Source organism: Bidens hawaiensis, unplaced genomic scaffold (assembly GCF_021521415.1).
Source record: "Bidens hawaiensis isolate Kalapana, Puna unplaced genomic scaffold, B.hawaiensis_p1.1 tig00001960_1, whole genome shotgun sequence".
Classification (NCBI taxonomy): Eukaryota; Viridiplantae; Streptophyta; class Magnoliopsida; order Asterales; family Asteraceae; genus Bidens; species Bidens hawaiensis.
The window spans coordinates 1,644,425-1,660,629 of NW_027491108.1; the positions used below are offsets into that span (position 1 = coordinate 1,644,425).

Consider the following 16,205-nt stretch of genomic DNA (forward strand, 5'->3'; position numbering starts at 1 on the left):
ATTTGTGTGATGTTAGAATGTTGTTTGTAGTAGAGGATTTGAAGATGGATTTGATTATATTTATATAGGTTGATTAAGTTTTTTTTTGTTTATCTCCTCTCAACGGTCACATTAACGGTCAGAATTGGGAATTGAGTGCGTGATGGCCATCATGGCCGCCCCCCCATCACGCGTGATGAGAGGACCGGCGACGGTGTTCCCGTGACCATCACGCGTGATGGCCACGCTATAACGGACCACCCCACTTCCCTAAGTTATGACTTACAATAACTAGAATTTTGAAACTTGATTTATAAATGGTAAAAAGTGAGGGGAGCATGCATCACAAAAGATAAATATAAATATATAATAATGTATCATGTGCATTAATATAATAACTCTATAGTATAAACGTTACTTTTTATGGCCTACAAATCTCCCACCTATCAAATAAGATACTCGCTATCCTTGGCATCATCTAATGCGTGCATGGTGTGCACTGCATGCATGACAGCCATAAAAAGTAGCCAGTACTGGACCATACACGACATAAGGTTATCAATGAATCCTCCACCTTTTTGTTACACTACAAATTTGCCATGAATTTTATTTTCAACATCAACAATAAATATATGTTCGTTGCTTGATAAAGATAAGTTTAATTTATCTCAGACTAAAAACGATCTAAAACGATAGAGTAATTGTTTGACCATAACAACATAATTTGTAGCGGACCGGTTCTCAACCACCATGCACTGTGTCATATATGGATACCGAGTGCTTGCATGTGGTTGAAAGCTTACAAGTGAACCAAACCTAATTGTTGATCGATTCTTTTTTTCTTAAGGGAGGAATCGCGAGCATTTGATGTACTATTAGGATAAGTTGTTGTCTCATTTCCATCACGTTTTCGTTTATTATTTTGATTATCACAAGATATATCCATAACAAGCTCGTAACACTCGTTTATGTTGTCCTGCGCACAAGTAACTATGGGTGTAAGTACAACTCGAATGCGCATACATTTTGATCTTTTGTTACGTAAGCTGTGTCAAATGCACCACAATATATTGGATCAAATCATGCAATGGCAAAATTAGTTATAATAATTAGATGTAACTTAGTAAATTGCTTCTAATCTAGTAAGTAGTAACCAACACAATAAGACAAAATCACCCTTGTTGCCAGCACAAATGAAGCAGTGTGTTTACTGTGACTGTTTCAAACGTAGTACTTTTGTATAACCATTCGTTGTATCACATGTTGTTTCAAGAGCAATGGGAGTTGTACATAAAACATGTAGCAAACAATAGTGGAAAGGACAAAGAAGTCAAACCTTACTGGTGTTGAGAAGATCCAGAAGTTGACTTTTGTAACCAATGGAATTGGTCGGATCGATTTCATCTACAACACAAAGCATTGCAGCTGTTGCCAACACAGATGGTTTGTAACACATGAATCTTGAATCTTGAAAAAAAAAACATTAGAAAAATAGTAGTTGATTTAGAATTCTTAGTGTAGTTATATCTTTTCATTTCATAAGTCACTTTTACGTTTAAAAAAAAAAACTTTCTAGTCAATCTTTCTTTTTTCTTTTTTGATTGGCAAACGAACTCCATACAGTTTTTCATTAAGGTTAAACTCTGGTTGACAATTTTTTCGCTAAAAACTTTGAAGAAACACTAAGTGACCCTGTACAGATTATAGATAATCTGGGGGTTAAGTAATGTTTCCCACGGATGAGGTCTAGCTGAGAAGGCTGTTCTTCAGGAGACCTGCAAAACAAACACCGTAAGCTCGTCACTGAGAAGGGGGGGGTTCCTCCTTGTGACCACCCTCCGGCGTGAGAATCAGACTAGGTTGCTCTGAATATAAGTGTATATTAAGAGATTGCTAGATAACTGGATAGCAGATGATCTTACCATTCCAAGATGTTGGAGTATTTATAGCCGAAGGTAGGTTTCCTAGAAGGTACAGCCGGCTGAATAGTATTCCTGTTCTACCAACAGTGGACTATGCACAGGCCATACTGGTTGGTGGGTAGGTTACGGCCAACAGTAACAAAGTCGGCTGCACTATTCCACCAACTGTAGATTATGCACGTCCCACCTACTGTGGATTGTACGCAGGCCATGCTGGTTGGTGAATAGGTTACGGCCAACAGTAACACTATTCCACCAACTGTAGGCTGCGCATGCCCCACAGTAAGGGTTGGTGAGTAGGCAGCGGCTAATAGTGACAAACAGTACTAGAGGGTGCTCCTCCTCGCACTGTTGTCGGTGAGCTGTCACCCTGTGATTGGCTCATGGGCTGTTCTGGTCAGATCGTCTGTCCTATCCATACCTTGGTAGGTATAGTACAAAAGATCTTTCAGAATCATACAGACTGGCTCATTTAGGCGGGATTGTTCCCGCCTTGCTCATTCCTTCATGTGACTACTGAAGTATCTAGTGTCTTGTGCGTGTAGCCCTGCTGTCTGCGGGTAGCCTTCCCTGATGGCTTGTATCCGCAATTGCGGGAACAGGCGGGGTACTTCACCATTGGGAGGCTTTCCCTGCGTGTACAGCTTGCGTACTGCGCGTAAGATTCTATGAGCATGGTGGGTCCTGCGGGAGCAGATGGCCTTTGCGCAGACGTCCCTGTTCAAGGTGAGTCTTGCGGGACCAACTGGTCTCTGCTGGGACCTACCTCTTCAAGTCCCCCCAGTCCAATGTTCTTCTCATGAATGTTTAATAAAGTGAGGTGAACTTTTGGACTTTAAGCAAGGGGTTTTGAGAAGGGTTTTTAGTTTTAAGGTTCTCCGTGGGGATTCTTCCCGCGGGTTTCCTAATGTCACTTGCAAAAATTCCCGATTTTTTTGCTTGATCTTTGGGTATGATGCGGGTAGGTATGTAACCTTCTCGCAAGTCAGGAGCGTTGAGTCTCACTTGTGTGGATTCTCCCTGAGGTTTTGGTAGTTTTGAACATAGTGATCAATTATGTTTAAACCACCAATTCCATCCTGGAGCCTCAAACAATGTAGTTCTCGACGTTCCCCGCTTTGCGGGGATGTTATTTCCGTTTCCGCAAGCATTGCCCAGAAGATCCTTCTTGGTTTCAATTCCCTGCGGAGCGCTAGGTATGTGAAGGGTTTTGCCTGAACACTGTACCCGCGCTCGTCTTACGGTTACTGTACTTTCAAGGTACCCCTGGCGTCAATTCCCTGCGGGTGCTAGGTATGTGAAGGGTTTTGCCTTAACACTGTATCCGCACCCGTCTTATAGTTACTTTGTTGCCGGGGTATTCTTGGCTTCAATTCCCTGCGGGTGCTAGGTATGTGAAGGGTTTTGCCTTAACACTGTACCCGCACCCGTCTTATGGTTACTTGGTTGCCAAGGTAAGGGGTATTTTCCCGCTTACTTTTGAATCTTTTTGAATTTTGAATTTTGAAATTCAAAAGGTTGGTAAGGATAAGAACAATCCAAACATCTGAAACGTCGTGCGACAGTTTCTTCTGACTGTGTCAGGACGTGCAGGAAGTTATGGTGACGTGACAGAACATGGTCATTCCAGTCGCTTTTTCAGGCGCGTGGGCGCGATTTTTCGGGCGCGTGGCCGCGAAATTACTGGCACACGTCCTTTCAACAGCTGTTGCCAGCTTGCTTTTTGCCACGTGTCATAGTTTCATTGCACCATCGATTTCTCTCTCCGCATTAAATTCACCGCATTAATTGCGATTACTATATAAAGGGGAGGAGGGTTATTTGCAATTCACACTTTCACCTCTCTTCTTCTTAGTGATTTCCGGCAAATACTCCCCTTTTTCAGGCAAGCATTTTCCCGAAATCACTCTTCTTTCTGCAAAAATGTCTTCTCATGATGCTGAAGCTGTAGCCAACGATAGGAGCACTGCTGGCGAGTGCCAGTGTGCTCTACCTGTCGATCAGTACCAGTACATCGTCAGGAAGTTCATGCTCGAGTCTCTCGAGCCTGAGTTTCCTGAATCCCACCAGACTGTGTACGATGCCCCCAGTGGCAAGATCGGGGTATATGCTGCATTCTTTGTTTATGGGAACCTTAGGTTTCCATTGACAAAGTTTATGTACCGTGTCCTGGAGAGGCACGGGGTGCACCTGACCGAGGTGCATCCGATGGCGATTGCCAAGGTCCGGCACTTCGAGTGGGTGTGCCGGATTCTGGGTATTGAGCCCTATGTGAACCGCCTGATGACCTTCTATACTTGGAGGTGCGTCCAGGGGTGGAACACCCTGACAACCCGTATTAAGGGTTTGAAGATCTGCGTGACCGAGCGCAGTCTCCGATCGTGGAAGCGGGAGTTCTTCTACATCTCTGCCCGCGCCATCCCCATTGCTATGAAGTTCAAGAAGGGTCAAGCGCTTCCGAGCCTTCACGCTTCCAGCTACCAGGAGGCGGAATGGTTCGCGAAGATATCTCGGGTCCAATCTCCGGTTTACCGGTTTGCGGAGTCCGGGATGGTGCTGCTGGGGATGAGCCGGGTATGGAAGGATGCGTCTCGGTTTCCTATCCTTCTCGAATACGGTTTGAACTCTATTCCTTATGGTATGTCTTGTCTTTCTTGCTGATATTAGTTTATTTTCTAACTGTTTCTTTTCTTTCAGAGGGGAATAATTTGGAGTCGCTCCTGTTCCCGCGGGAAGCTGACAGTCCCGTGCGGGTGGGCACTCGTGCTCTGGATGACAATGAGTTGCCCATCCTGGAGCAAACGGCGGATAGGTTTGTGGAGGTCTATCCGCCGGGCCAAGAGATCCTGAGCCACCGGCGGCCAGGTAAGGAGATATTCTATCCCGAACCTCTCAATGCTGTACCCGCTGTTGGAAATCCTTACATCCTATCTTCTTCTGAGGAATCCGCAGATGGTCCTCCCCTTGTGCGGAAGAAGAAGGCTGCTGCCGGCGTGAAGGGGAAAGAGAAGGCCTCCACAGCTGATCCAGTGGTTCTATCTGACTCGGAGTCAGATAGTGAAGAGGTGGCGGGGAAGCCCGGTGGTGAGAAGACCACTGCTCCGGAGGCTACGACCGTTACCTCCGGAGAACCATCGAAGTCGACGGTGACCGGTACCAAGAGGCCGGCTCCATCGGGTTCCTCCCCGCCCGTCCGTACATTCAGGGTCAAGAAAACCCGTAAGTACACTAATAGTTTGTCTAGATTTATTACTTCATGAATTTAACACTCTTTGTGCAGGCGTGGATGTTGACGCATTCCGGGGTGAAACGCAGGGGAGTATCTCCCCGCCAATGACGGTAGGCTCGGTCAGCCTTCCTGAGGCGTCGACCCAGGCGCCTGCGCCTGCATCCGCTGGTCCAGTTGCTCGTTCCTTCGAGCCAACTGTTCCGGCCGAGATGACGTCACCGCCGGCCGTGAGTGCAATTTTTACAGCATCCTTCACGGAGCCGGCGGTTACTGCTGCTGCTGAGGAGGCGGTGACCGCGGCGGCGACCACAACGGCGACCACGGCGGCCGCCACCATGCCAGCGCCACCGGCACCGACAGCCGGACCATCAGGTACGCGCAGGGCCTCCCGCCGATCTTTGCCACCTTCCCATCTGCCTGACCTGTTGGATGGATTTCCTTTAGGTTCATGTGATGGGTTTGGCGGATATCGGCCTGTCATTGACCCTACAGGTGCGTAGGGTTCCTTTCTTTTTCCCTTGTTTTTTATCATCTTTTCCTAACTGTCTTTGTTTCTTTTGCAGTGTCGGATTCCAATGAAGTGTATGTTCCACGATGGAACATACGCCGAGGAACAACCCTTCGTACCCCTGTGGAGTGCGTGGACTGGGCTCGCCACGCTGCTCCTCATGGTGCGTTGGGGGAAGCCATGGCTAGCTACCAGGAGGGTAGGCTAACCAATGAGCTTCGGGTTCTCCAGGCCCGGATGCAGCCGCGCGTCGAGCTGCTTTGTCGTGAAAACGACAAGTTGAAAGCAGCTCGCGCCAAAGACGTATCTGAAGCGCGTGCTCTCCGGGAGGAGAACCAACAGCTGGCGGCAGCTGCCGCCGCCAAGGAGAAGGCCTTTAAGGACCTCGAGGTTGAAGTTCAGGCGCGACTCGAGGCCCGTTCCAAGGCTGCCCAAGCTGTGAATGAACAGCTTCGGCTGGCCAGGGAAACTGCGCGAAACGCAACCGAGAGGGCTGCCCAGGCTGAAGCCGTTGCTGAGCCTTTGCGTTTGGAGAATGAGGAGCTGAAAGGCAAATTAGAGGCTCTCCAACGCGCTCATGATGCCCTGGCAATGGAAGATGCCAAGAAACTCCAGGAAATCCTGGACCAGAGGGGGGTGCTTGACCAGACCGAGCGGAAGCTTAAGGGCGTCGAAGAGGCTGCCGCTAAGGAAGTTTTACTTGCCAACCTTAACAAGAGCGAAGCTGAACGCGCCCATACCGAAGCTCAAGCTGCCCTCCAATGGCTTCTTCGAGAAGCGTTGCCTCAGGTATGTTTAGCTTTATCTTCACGCATTTCTTTTGTAAGAAAAGGTTCTAATACTTGTATTTTTTCTTCTTTGTAGGTTGTGCGTCGGGTCTTTTCAGAGACCTCTTACGATGATGCTATGACCGCAGCCCTCAATGCTTCTCATGAGGATGGGGAAAAGGCCGGCTTCATGCTTGGTCTAGGGTTTGTTGAGAAAGGCTTCCCGCCTTCCAACTTCCCTTTGTTCGATGTGGATACCGAAGCCATTTATGACCAAGTATTGAACCAATACGCCGCCTTCCCGCATCCAGTGGTGGAAAAGGTGGATGAAGTAGCTGTTGCTGATGATGGGTTAGCTGTCCTCAAAGCTTTCCTTGAACCACCCCGTTCTTCTGACGGAGCGGGTCCAAGTGGAAGCGGCCCTGAAGCTTGACCCCGAAGATCCCTTTCCATTGCTAAGATAGACTTGTATAGATTCTCTTTTAGGCGGGTAGTAACCTGGCCATTCTTGTAATATATTATTGAAATATAAATCTTTTTGCGTATAAGATTGTTATTTCCTTCTTTGGATTCCTTGCTTTATAAACTCATGACTTTGCGTATAAGTTCAAGTTAGCAATTTTCCAAGTGTTTTAGAATAAGTTAACCTTTTGAACGTGGTTGATGATGGGTTAAAGTTTCGCTTCCTCCTTCGTGATTGTGCGGGTAGAACCGTCACTTGCACTTGGTAGGATGGCTAAACTTTAACCTTCATCTAACCTGCGTGTAGGTTTTCCTCATTTTCCCTCGAAATTTCTAAGTATTTAGGATAAGTTAACCTTTGAACGTGGTTGATAGTGGGTTAAAGTTTCGCTTCCTCCTTCGTGATTGTGCGGATAGAACCGTCACTTGCACTTGGCAGGATGGCTAAACTTTACCCATACCTGACCCGCGTGTAGGTTTTCCTTTTTTCCTTGTAATTTTTTTTTTTTTTTTTTTTTTTTTTTTTTTTAGGATAACCTTTGAACGTGGTATATGATAGTTTGAAGTTTTGCTTCCTTATTTGTGATTGTGCGGATAAGACCGTCACTTGCACTTACAAGGATGGCTAAACTTTACTTACATCATACCTGCGTGTAGGTTTCCCTTATTTTTAACGTTGTGTTTATGCGGGTTTTGCCGCCTTCCACACGTAACGACTTACTTCTCCCCCTTTATGTGGTAAACACCGGCACCAGTGGGGAGTTCATAAGAATAAAGGTAAACACATTATGAAAGGAAGAATCATTTCCATTAGAAGTGGCTCTTGGCCTTTTCTTTACAAGTTTTGGAATTGATCTACATATAACATTTGCGTAATTGAGCTCCATTCCATGTTCTTGGGATTGGAGTTCCATCGAGCCTTTCGAGCCGGTATGCGCCCTTTCCCAGAACTTGTTTGATAACATATGGCCCTTCCCAGACTGGGGCCAACTTTCCTGGGCGTTCTTGGTTCGAAGCCTCGTTGTTACGCAGTATGTAGTCTCCTTCCTTGAAGTTGCAGAGTTTCACCCACGTGTTGTAATACTTTTGCATTTGTCGTTTGTAGTTCTCTTCACGCACTGCGGCTAAGTCTCTGCGTTCCTCGGTTAGCATAAGATCCAACCGTCTTTCCGCATCATTGTCTTCTGGCTGACTCAAGACCCTTGGTGAGGGTAGACCAATTTCGACCGGGACCATGGCTTCAGTGCCATAAGTGAGGCTGAACGGGGTTTCTCCCGTACTGGCCTTCTTCAATGTTCTGTTTGCCCAAAGGACGTGCGGAAGCTCGTCCACCCAGCCGGATCTGTGTTTCAAGAGTCTTCTCTTTATGCCTTCAACGATGCTTTTATTTGCTCTTTCCACCTCACCATTACCTTGCGGGTGTGCCACTGAGGTAAAGGTGTGGGTGATTTGAAGTTCTTTCAGCCACTGCTGTAGCTTCTTGTCAGCAAAGTTGGTGCCGTTATCGCTCACCAAATTCTGGGGAATGCCAGAGATCATTGCTACACCCTCAGCTGTTGGCCATCCCATCATGCCGTGGACTGAAGATACCACGGCGTTGAATCTTGCCATCCCGTCTCTTCCGAATAGGATGTCGTATGTGTGGTGTGGCTTTTTCATCACGACAAAATCCACGTCTTCTGTGCGTGAATGATTCCCATCAGTAAGAGTAACGGGGAAAGATAGGATACCCAGGGGTGTTTCTGTACTGCCATCAAACCCTTCCATTGAAGCGTAGACCGTTTCCAAGCGTTCTTTGTCTTCATCATCCAGCTTATCAAAGAACTGTCTGTACATCACTGTCGATGAAGCGCCGTTGTCAGCAAGAGTGCGGGAGGTGATGTAGTGCCCCAGCTGGCTTCTGATGACGATGGGGCCTTCTTTGCTGGGGCCTCCTGGCACTCGCGGGAAGCGCACCTCAGCTTCCTTCCACGCGCATGGTTCTGTCACCCGTCTTTTCCTTCCTCTGACCTTGCCATGAACCATATTGATGCTGATGTCGACTGGCTTTCGTCCGTTACCTCTGTACCGGTTGTCATTCCTTCCTCCCTTCCTGATCGATGCCACGAGATGTGCAAGCCTTCCATCCTTGACAAATGTTTCAATAATATCCTTCAAGGATGTGCACTCTTCAGTACCATGACCCTTTGTCCCGTGGAAATCACAGGATTTGCTTTGATCCGCATTAGGTTTCTGCCGGATCGATGGGGCTTTGGGCCATGGCAATTTTTCCGTGGCAAATATCTCCGTGACGCTCTTTGTGAGTGGCGTCCACCGGTGTTTTCGATTTGAAGGATGTGTGTTGTCCCTTCCGCCAACAAGAGGGCGGGAGCTGGATGAGGTGTCAAAGTTTACCCTTGACTGCCAAATACCTAGCCTCCTCTTTTTGTTCTGCCGGGCGATCCGGACATTGTTCTCTCTTGTCCTCTGCGTGTAGAGGTGTGTACTCTGGGGAAGATCCCTTCCCAGTTGCTTTTCCGTCTCGGCAAAGCGCTTTGCCGCCGTCATGATGGCATCCCAAGTTGATGGCATGCCATCCTTACCCGTCAACGTGCGGATAAGTTCTGGGTATTCGGCGCCTTGGATGAAGGCGGCGCGAACCAGATCCTCACTTATGTTGCCGAGACTAAGCTTTTTGGAGTTGAAGCGAGTGATGAAGTCTAGTAAAGATTCATCCTCCTCTCTCACGCAGTTGAGGATCGTCCACTGCTCTTCAGTGTACTTCCTCTGTTGGCTGAAGTGCTGGCTGAACTTGTTCTGAAAGTCCGCCCAGTCATAAATGTGGTGGATCGGTAAACGATCGAACCATGCCCTGGCCGCTCCGACCAGAGTCATCTGGAACATGTAGCACCACGTGGGTTCCGTCCAGTTGCTGACGGTAGCCCCCGCAATGAACCTGTTCAGATGGTCGTCTGGGTCGGATAGACCATCATAAGTGCCAATGTTGGACATTTGTTTGGCACTTCTCGGTGCAATTGCTTCCGCAATGTCTCTTGCGAATTTCGACCTTCCTGCATTTGTAGCAGTTGGTCTAAAGGTTTTGGAGAAGTCACGCGGGTTTCTCTCGGCGATTGGTTTGAAGGCTTCCCCAAAATTCCTTTTTGGTTGGACGTCCGTGTCCTTACGCTTCCCTTTCGCCTTATGGCGAGGGTTCGCGTCGGTATCGGACTCTAACTCGTCTTCTGAGTACTCGCAGTCACTGCTCATATTGAGGTGTTGGCGAGTACTGGTGAATTCGTCAGCCTGTTGAACTGAACGCAAGCGTTCATCCAATTCGGCTTGGAATTCTTTTTGCCGTGCTTCGGCCCACTCCTTCACTTGATCTAGTGTTTGGCGAGGGACCTTCGTTCGTTTTTCCGGTTGGGTATCGGTGAACCCCAATGGCATATTTACTCCACTTGCCCCGGCTTGGGTAGTCGGGGTAGTGTTCGTAAGGATTGTATAACCGCCGGTGTTCCCCCCAGTTGCTGGGGTGGTTACCGGGGTTTCTTGGTCGGTTACAGGCCTTTGGACCGGAGTAACATTAACCATTTCGTCAGAAATTGTGAAAAAACTAAAATAGTTCTAGCTTTTATGCACGGATGGCGCCAATGAAGAAACACTAAGTGACCCTGTACAGATTATAGATAATCTGGGGGTTAAGTAATGTTTCCCACGGATGAGGTCTAGCTGAGAAGGCTGTTCTTCAGGAGACCTGCAAAACAAACACCGTAAGCTCGTCACTGAGAAGGGGGGGGGTTCCTCCTTGTGACCACCCTCCGGCGTGAGAATCAGACTAGGTTGCTCTGAATATAAGTGTATATTAAGAGATTGCTAGATAACTGGATAGCAGATGATCTTACCATTCCAAGATGTTGGAGTATTTATAGCCGAAGGTAGGTTTCCTAGAAGGTACAGCCGGCTGAATAGTATTCATGTTCTACCAACAGTGGACTATGCACAGGCCATACTGGTTGGTGGGTAGGTTACGGCCAACAGTAACAAAGTCGGCTGCACTATTCCACCAACTGTAGATTATGCACGTCCCACCTACTGTGGATTGTACGCAGGCCATGCTGGTTGGTGAATAGGTTACGGCCAACAGTAACACTATTCCACCAACTGTAGGCTGCGCATGCCCCACAGTAAGGGTTGGTGAGTAGGCAGCGGCTAATAGTGACAAACAGTACTAGAGGGTGCTCCTCCTCGCACTGTTGTCGGTGAGCTGTCACCCTGTGATTGGCTCATGGGCTGTTCTGGTCAGATCGTCTGTCCTATCCATACCTTGGTAGGTATAGTACAAAAGATCTTTCAGAATCATACAGACTGGCTCATTTAGGCGGGATTGTTCCCGCCTTGCTCATTCCTTCATGTGACTACTGAAGTATCTAGTGTCTTGTGCGTGTAGCCCTGCTGTCTGCGGGTAGCCTTCCCTGATGGCTTGTATCCGCAATTGCGGGAACAGGCGGGGTACTTCACCATTGGGAGGCTTTCCCTGCGTGTACAGCTTGCGTACTGCGCGTAAGATTCTATGAGCATGGTGGGTCCTGCGGGAGCAGATGGCCTTTGCGCAGACGTCCCTGTTCAAGGTGAGTCTTGCGGGACCAACTGGTCTCTGCTGGGACCTACCTCTTCAAACTTTATGGAGTTCGCTGTCAAGCAAACTTGCGTTCGCAGGGGTAGCGAGCAGTTTAGAAGTACAAATTAAGCTCTAGAAATACTTGGTTGAATCTTAAACCACCTAAATCGAAAAAAAATTAAGTTCGACATTAACATTACCAGACACTAAGTGAAGAATCATAGCTTCACATTTCTTGAAGAAATCCCAATGAACATGACTTGATAATAATCTGAGCCTTCTTACAATGTGATCAAGAAATGAGATTGGTGTCACTGGATTCATCCTCCATTTCAGTGTTGACATCACCAAAAGCTCCATTTTTTGTATGTTCTTGGCCTCAAACAAGAACTTAGTGTCCTCCACCTACAATAGAGATCCAAGAAAATTAACAAGACCATGTGATCATTATAGCAAGAAATCACACAAGATTTTCAAAACCCATATAATAGATATTTTTATATGCACAAGGTATATATAATATTAAAGTTTCATACTTGAAGATCTAAGAGCAAAGGCACATGAGTTTCTTGAACTTTAGCAGCCAAAGAAAGACAACTAACAGCAACAAGCTGCATCATCCATGGTTTATTATTCTGAAAATGGATACTAGATATGAACCTATCTAGATAATTGATGGCTAAAATGGCTGTAAGAGGTGTGAATCCATAATAAGCTTTGACTTTAAGGATCCAGTCAACAGCCTCTTTCCGAGCAAGAGAAAGAGAGGGGCCTGTTTGGTCAAAAGAGAAAGTGCAAGGGGTATGCATTTGTTGTTCTTGTTCTTTTGTGAAAAGAGAGACAAGCTCTTCATGTTCCCAGCTCAAGTCTTTTAGGTTCAATGGATGGATATGATGAAGATCAGAGGAATCTGTGATGGTGCTTTGTGTTAACTCATCTTCATGTTCTTGTTCTTCATTGCAGAAGCGTGTGTCCAAGAAAGAAGATGAGTATGGTGATAAAATGGCCATTGGGTTTGGTGATTGATTGCTGATTATTACACTAAAGAGAAAATAAGTGTGGTTTCATCCATTGGCCTTTGAATTCTTTTACTTTGTTTCTTTCTATATATATATATATATGTACGTGGGTTCTTTTTTTTTTTTTGAATGTTTAAGCTTGCCTCCTACTATTTACAATAAACCGCCATTGCTAGAGATCGAACCCTGGACCTCTCACCCAAAGGCCTAAGCCTTTACCATCCCACCAAAGTGGAGATGGCGTGGGTTCTTTATGTATGCATAATTGTTGTTAATCATAGTCAAATCACTCTCTTTTAGCTTTTAAAATATAACAATTCCACTTAATCGATCGAACAATTAGTTAATTTGACGATTCTAGTTAAATAGTTAAACAGCGTTAGTTTTAGATTTTTAGAGCTTCCAATTAAACTGGATGTTTAGTTACGATTTGTTAAACGGACATTTAACTATTGCACTTTTTAAACACCCATATTATATGATGTTTAATTGTCTACGGCTCGTATTTGTTTGCAGCACATAAAGAGAAGTTCACAAACCTCCATTTAATTTCACCTCAGCAAACTTTATTAGAATTCAAACTTCCTATAAAAACCTTCAATTTCATAGGTACAGTGTTTTGAATCAATCGAGAACCTTTTCTTCTGTTTGAATCGATATTATTCCATTTCAATTCCTTCCCGATACCTCTTAATATCGAATTGGATCCTAAATTGACAGGTTAGTGTGAGCTTATCCATGGGGTTATGCACTCTTCGAATAGTTTTCCCACAACACCAAGGCTTCACAAACTACCATTAAAAAATCTGAAAACTATATACTTAATAATGTGAGAGAGGATGGCACAATCACTTTGTCCGAGCCCACCGACCTCATTCCCTGAAGTCACCCACCCCCACCGCACGAGTGGTTCGAGCCCACCTAGTTCGCTTCATTGTCACCACATCTAGACCTCGGATTATGGACCTTCTGGAGCGTGTCGGAGGTGCTCTAAGTGGTGAGTACAAGGTGACTGTTTGTTTACGTATAACTTTACACGGTATGTATGTATTCATTCACGTTGACCATTAAATAAAATTTTGTAAACTAAGAGACATTAAAGTTATCCGATATGAGAATGACACATACTCAACGAAATCACATGATTTCCTTTAATTGTTAAACATGTTGATAATATTTTTATACATGCTTTGTTTCTTTAATTGTTTTATTAATAATTAGAATCTCAAGATATGTGAAAACCATCTGTTGATCAAAATATTTATAAAAATACATGGATAAGAAAATATAAATAAATAAAATATAATGTGTTAATCGTTTCCTCCTTTTCTTTTTGCCTGTTTTTTCTTTGTGGCTTTTTAAGTTTGGAATATATATATTTTTTTGTAAAAGTGATTTAATTACTTCCATTTTTTTTACTTCTGTAAATTTATACACATCACAAACAAATCCGTCAGGTTCAATAACCAGTCTAGTTAGAAAAATATTGGATCTCGTGAATAAAAAGGTTAAGATGTTTCCAGGGCCGTCTCTTAACTAAGCTAAATGAGGCCATCGTTTTAGGCTTCCACTTTTATAGTGCCTCCATTTTAAATAGGAGCTATGTATTATGAGATTTGGAAGTAGAGTTTTTTTAGAATTAGTAACTTATTGATGTGCCACAAGCTAAAGAGGATGTTTCATATCTATAATCACTGTATATTATCAAAATTCTATAATTCTTGTATACTCTCGAACCTTATACGCATAAAGAAAAAAAGAGAAAAATGCCTCAAATTTTTAGTTAATTTTAGGCCTCCAAGGATATTAAGCCGGTCATGGCTATTCCATTTTTCTAGTTAGTTATTGTAATTCATATTACAAAGTTGTATCCTACAACATATTTCATTACAAAAATAGTTTATTATTTAACTTACTTTTTAAAAATGTTATAAGAATTAAAAAAACCGAAGTACTTAATGGGTTTAGGTTTTGGTGTGCAAATATTTCATTGGCAGGGTGAAACCTACCCCTCCATGAAGACCGGGCCCCACGATTACTACCTTTCATTTCTTTATACTTACTTTTACTCCATAACCAAAAGTTTCACTAATATAGAAATTTGACAAACTTCTACTTGTTTTTTATTTCTATATGTTTAGGCAAGACAAGACTTAACGAACAGCAAACCGGGTGCACGAGTCAATCTAACATCGTTTTCGTTCGATATGAATTTGATAGGTCGGATGGGCTACATCAATAAGTCAATATGTACCTATAAAGGTTTATAAACAATTTAGAACTCAAGCAAGTTTATATGGTTTATATATAATCATGGAACTCGAACATGTACAAGCCAAACAATGGTTCAAGCTTGAGATGAATCGTACGTTAGCTGGATTTTGTTTCCTTGAGTAGAGCTTTCAACTAGGTAACAAAAGAGGCGAGCCATTTGTAAGCTACTTGAAATCGACTCGCGAGCCTGAACGAGTGCATTGTTTATATTTTTATTAATACAAATATGTGTGTGTAATTGTAAATGCACATAAATTAAATAATAAATGAATCAGGCTCAAGCCTACACCAAGCGAGTAGCTAGAGCTCGGGCTTGACTTGGCTTGTTTACACCCCTACTTTCAACTAACTAAGCTCAAATTTTGTCTCAATATGTCGGTTTGTGTGGCTGACAGCCTGACACGACTAAATATTCATGTTGAGTTCAAGTTCTTTTAAAATTGTTTTCATTTATCGTTAATAGTTTACTTTGATGTTCATTGGAGAGGTTGTCCTAACACTCATTAATCAACAGGAAGTTATTATGTTTTTACGAGAAGTAGCTTTTTCTCTAGGTTATCAAAACAAACAAATAATTAATAATCCCATGATCTTCATCTTGTATAGAGGTTGGTTCCTACACCAAGACGGAACATGTAAGCTACATAATCTTGTTTTTTTAAGCTATTGTTGATAATAAATCTTAATAGAAATTATGAACGAAATCATCAGTCTGGATGCCAACTTTAATTATAGAATGTATATATTATATAGAACAAGTTTGTAAGCATCATTAATCATGTTAGTTACAATTAAAAATACATCTATGTCAGAAAATTGGACGAGGTGGATCAAAAAATTATATTATAAAAGAGCTAACAACTTTTTATTCCACAGTAGACGGGAAACAATGGGCCTTAATGTGCAGTGTGAACGTGTAGAACTACATATAAGCTTAATTAAATGTGGTTTAACTAGTAATTACGTCATTAGCGAATCATTGTCTTACGTAATTACTTCACGTGTATACGTGTGAGTTTTTTATTTCTTGGTTACAACATTTTTATTATATTTATAAATGGTGGTATAAATTAGTCCGATACATGTAACACGTAGAAAGTTAAATATTGAAATCTTTTCATGGCTACAAAGTTAGATGTATGAGATTATGGTTGTACAAAATAGAAACAATTTTCAATAGAAAACAACGAGAAACAACCAAGCAGTTATGTATTTACATGTTAACTAACAGTCAGATATAATAATAATAATAAAGAAAAAGAGTGAGTTGCAATTATACCTTCTATTAAATAGTGGGGAAAAAATATACTAACATAAGATAAGGAAAAAGTTCTACAAGTAACTATGAAAAAAAACAATTACATAATGACCCATGTCGGATAACAACACCAATCCGTCCAAGAGGAAGACCAAATTTCACTCTATTCTTAATCCAACAAAACGAAGAC

At 43.7% G+C, this 16,205-nt stretch overlaps 1 protein-coding gene across 1 annotated transcript; it reads right to left on the reverse strand.

Annotated features, from left to right (window-relative positions):
- Positions 1 to 639: 639 nt before the first annotated feature.
- LOC143600612 (cyclin-D3-1-like) lies at positions 640 to 12,559 on the reverse strand. The gene is made up of 4 exons (XM_077078248.1): positions 12,001 to 12,559; positions 11,665 to 11,869; positions 1,316 to 1,446; positions 640 to 955 (listed from the first exon to the last, which is right to left on the reverse strand). The coding sequence occupies exons 1-4, from the start codon at positions 12,472 to 12,474 to the stop codon at positions 779 to 781; spliced, it is 987 nt and encodes a 328-aa protein (XP_076934363.1). The 5' UTR covers positions 12,475 to 12,559; the 3' UTR covers positions 640 to 778.
- Positions 12,560 to 16,205: the final 3,646 nt, after the last annotated feature.

Bases quoted from the DNA above. Each gene is read 5' to 3' on its own strand.
- LOC143600612 (XM_077078248.1), bottom strand. From the start codon at position 12,474: ATGGCCATTTTATCACCATACTCATCTTCTTTCTTGGACACACGCTTC. The intron at 11,870-12,000 runs GTATGAAACTTT...TCTCTATTGTAG, and splicing joins CTTTGCTCTTAGATCTTCAA to GTGGAGGACACTAAGTTCTT. The intron at 1,447-11,664 runs GTAATGTTAATG...TTTTTTTTCAAG, and splicing joins GATTCTTCACTTAGTGTCTG to ATTCAAGATTCATGTGTTAC.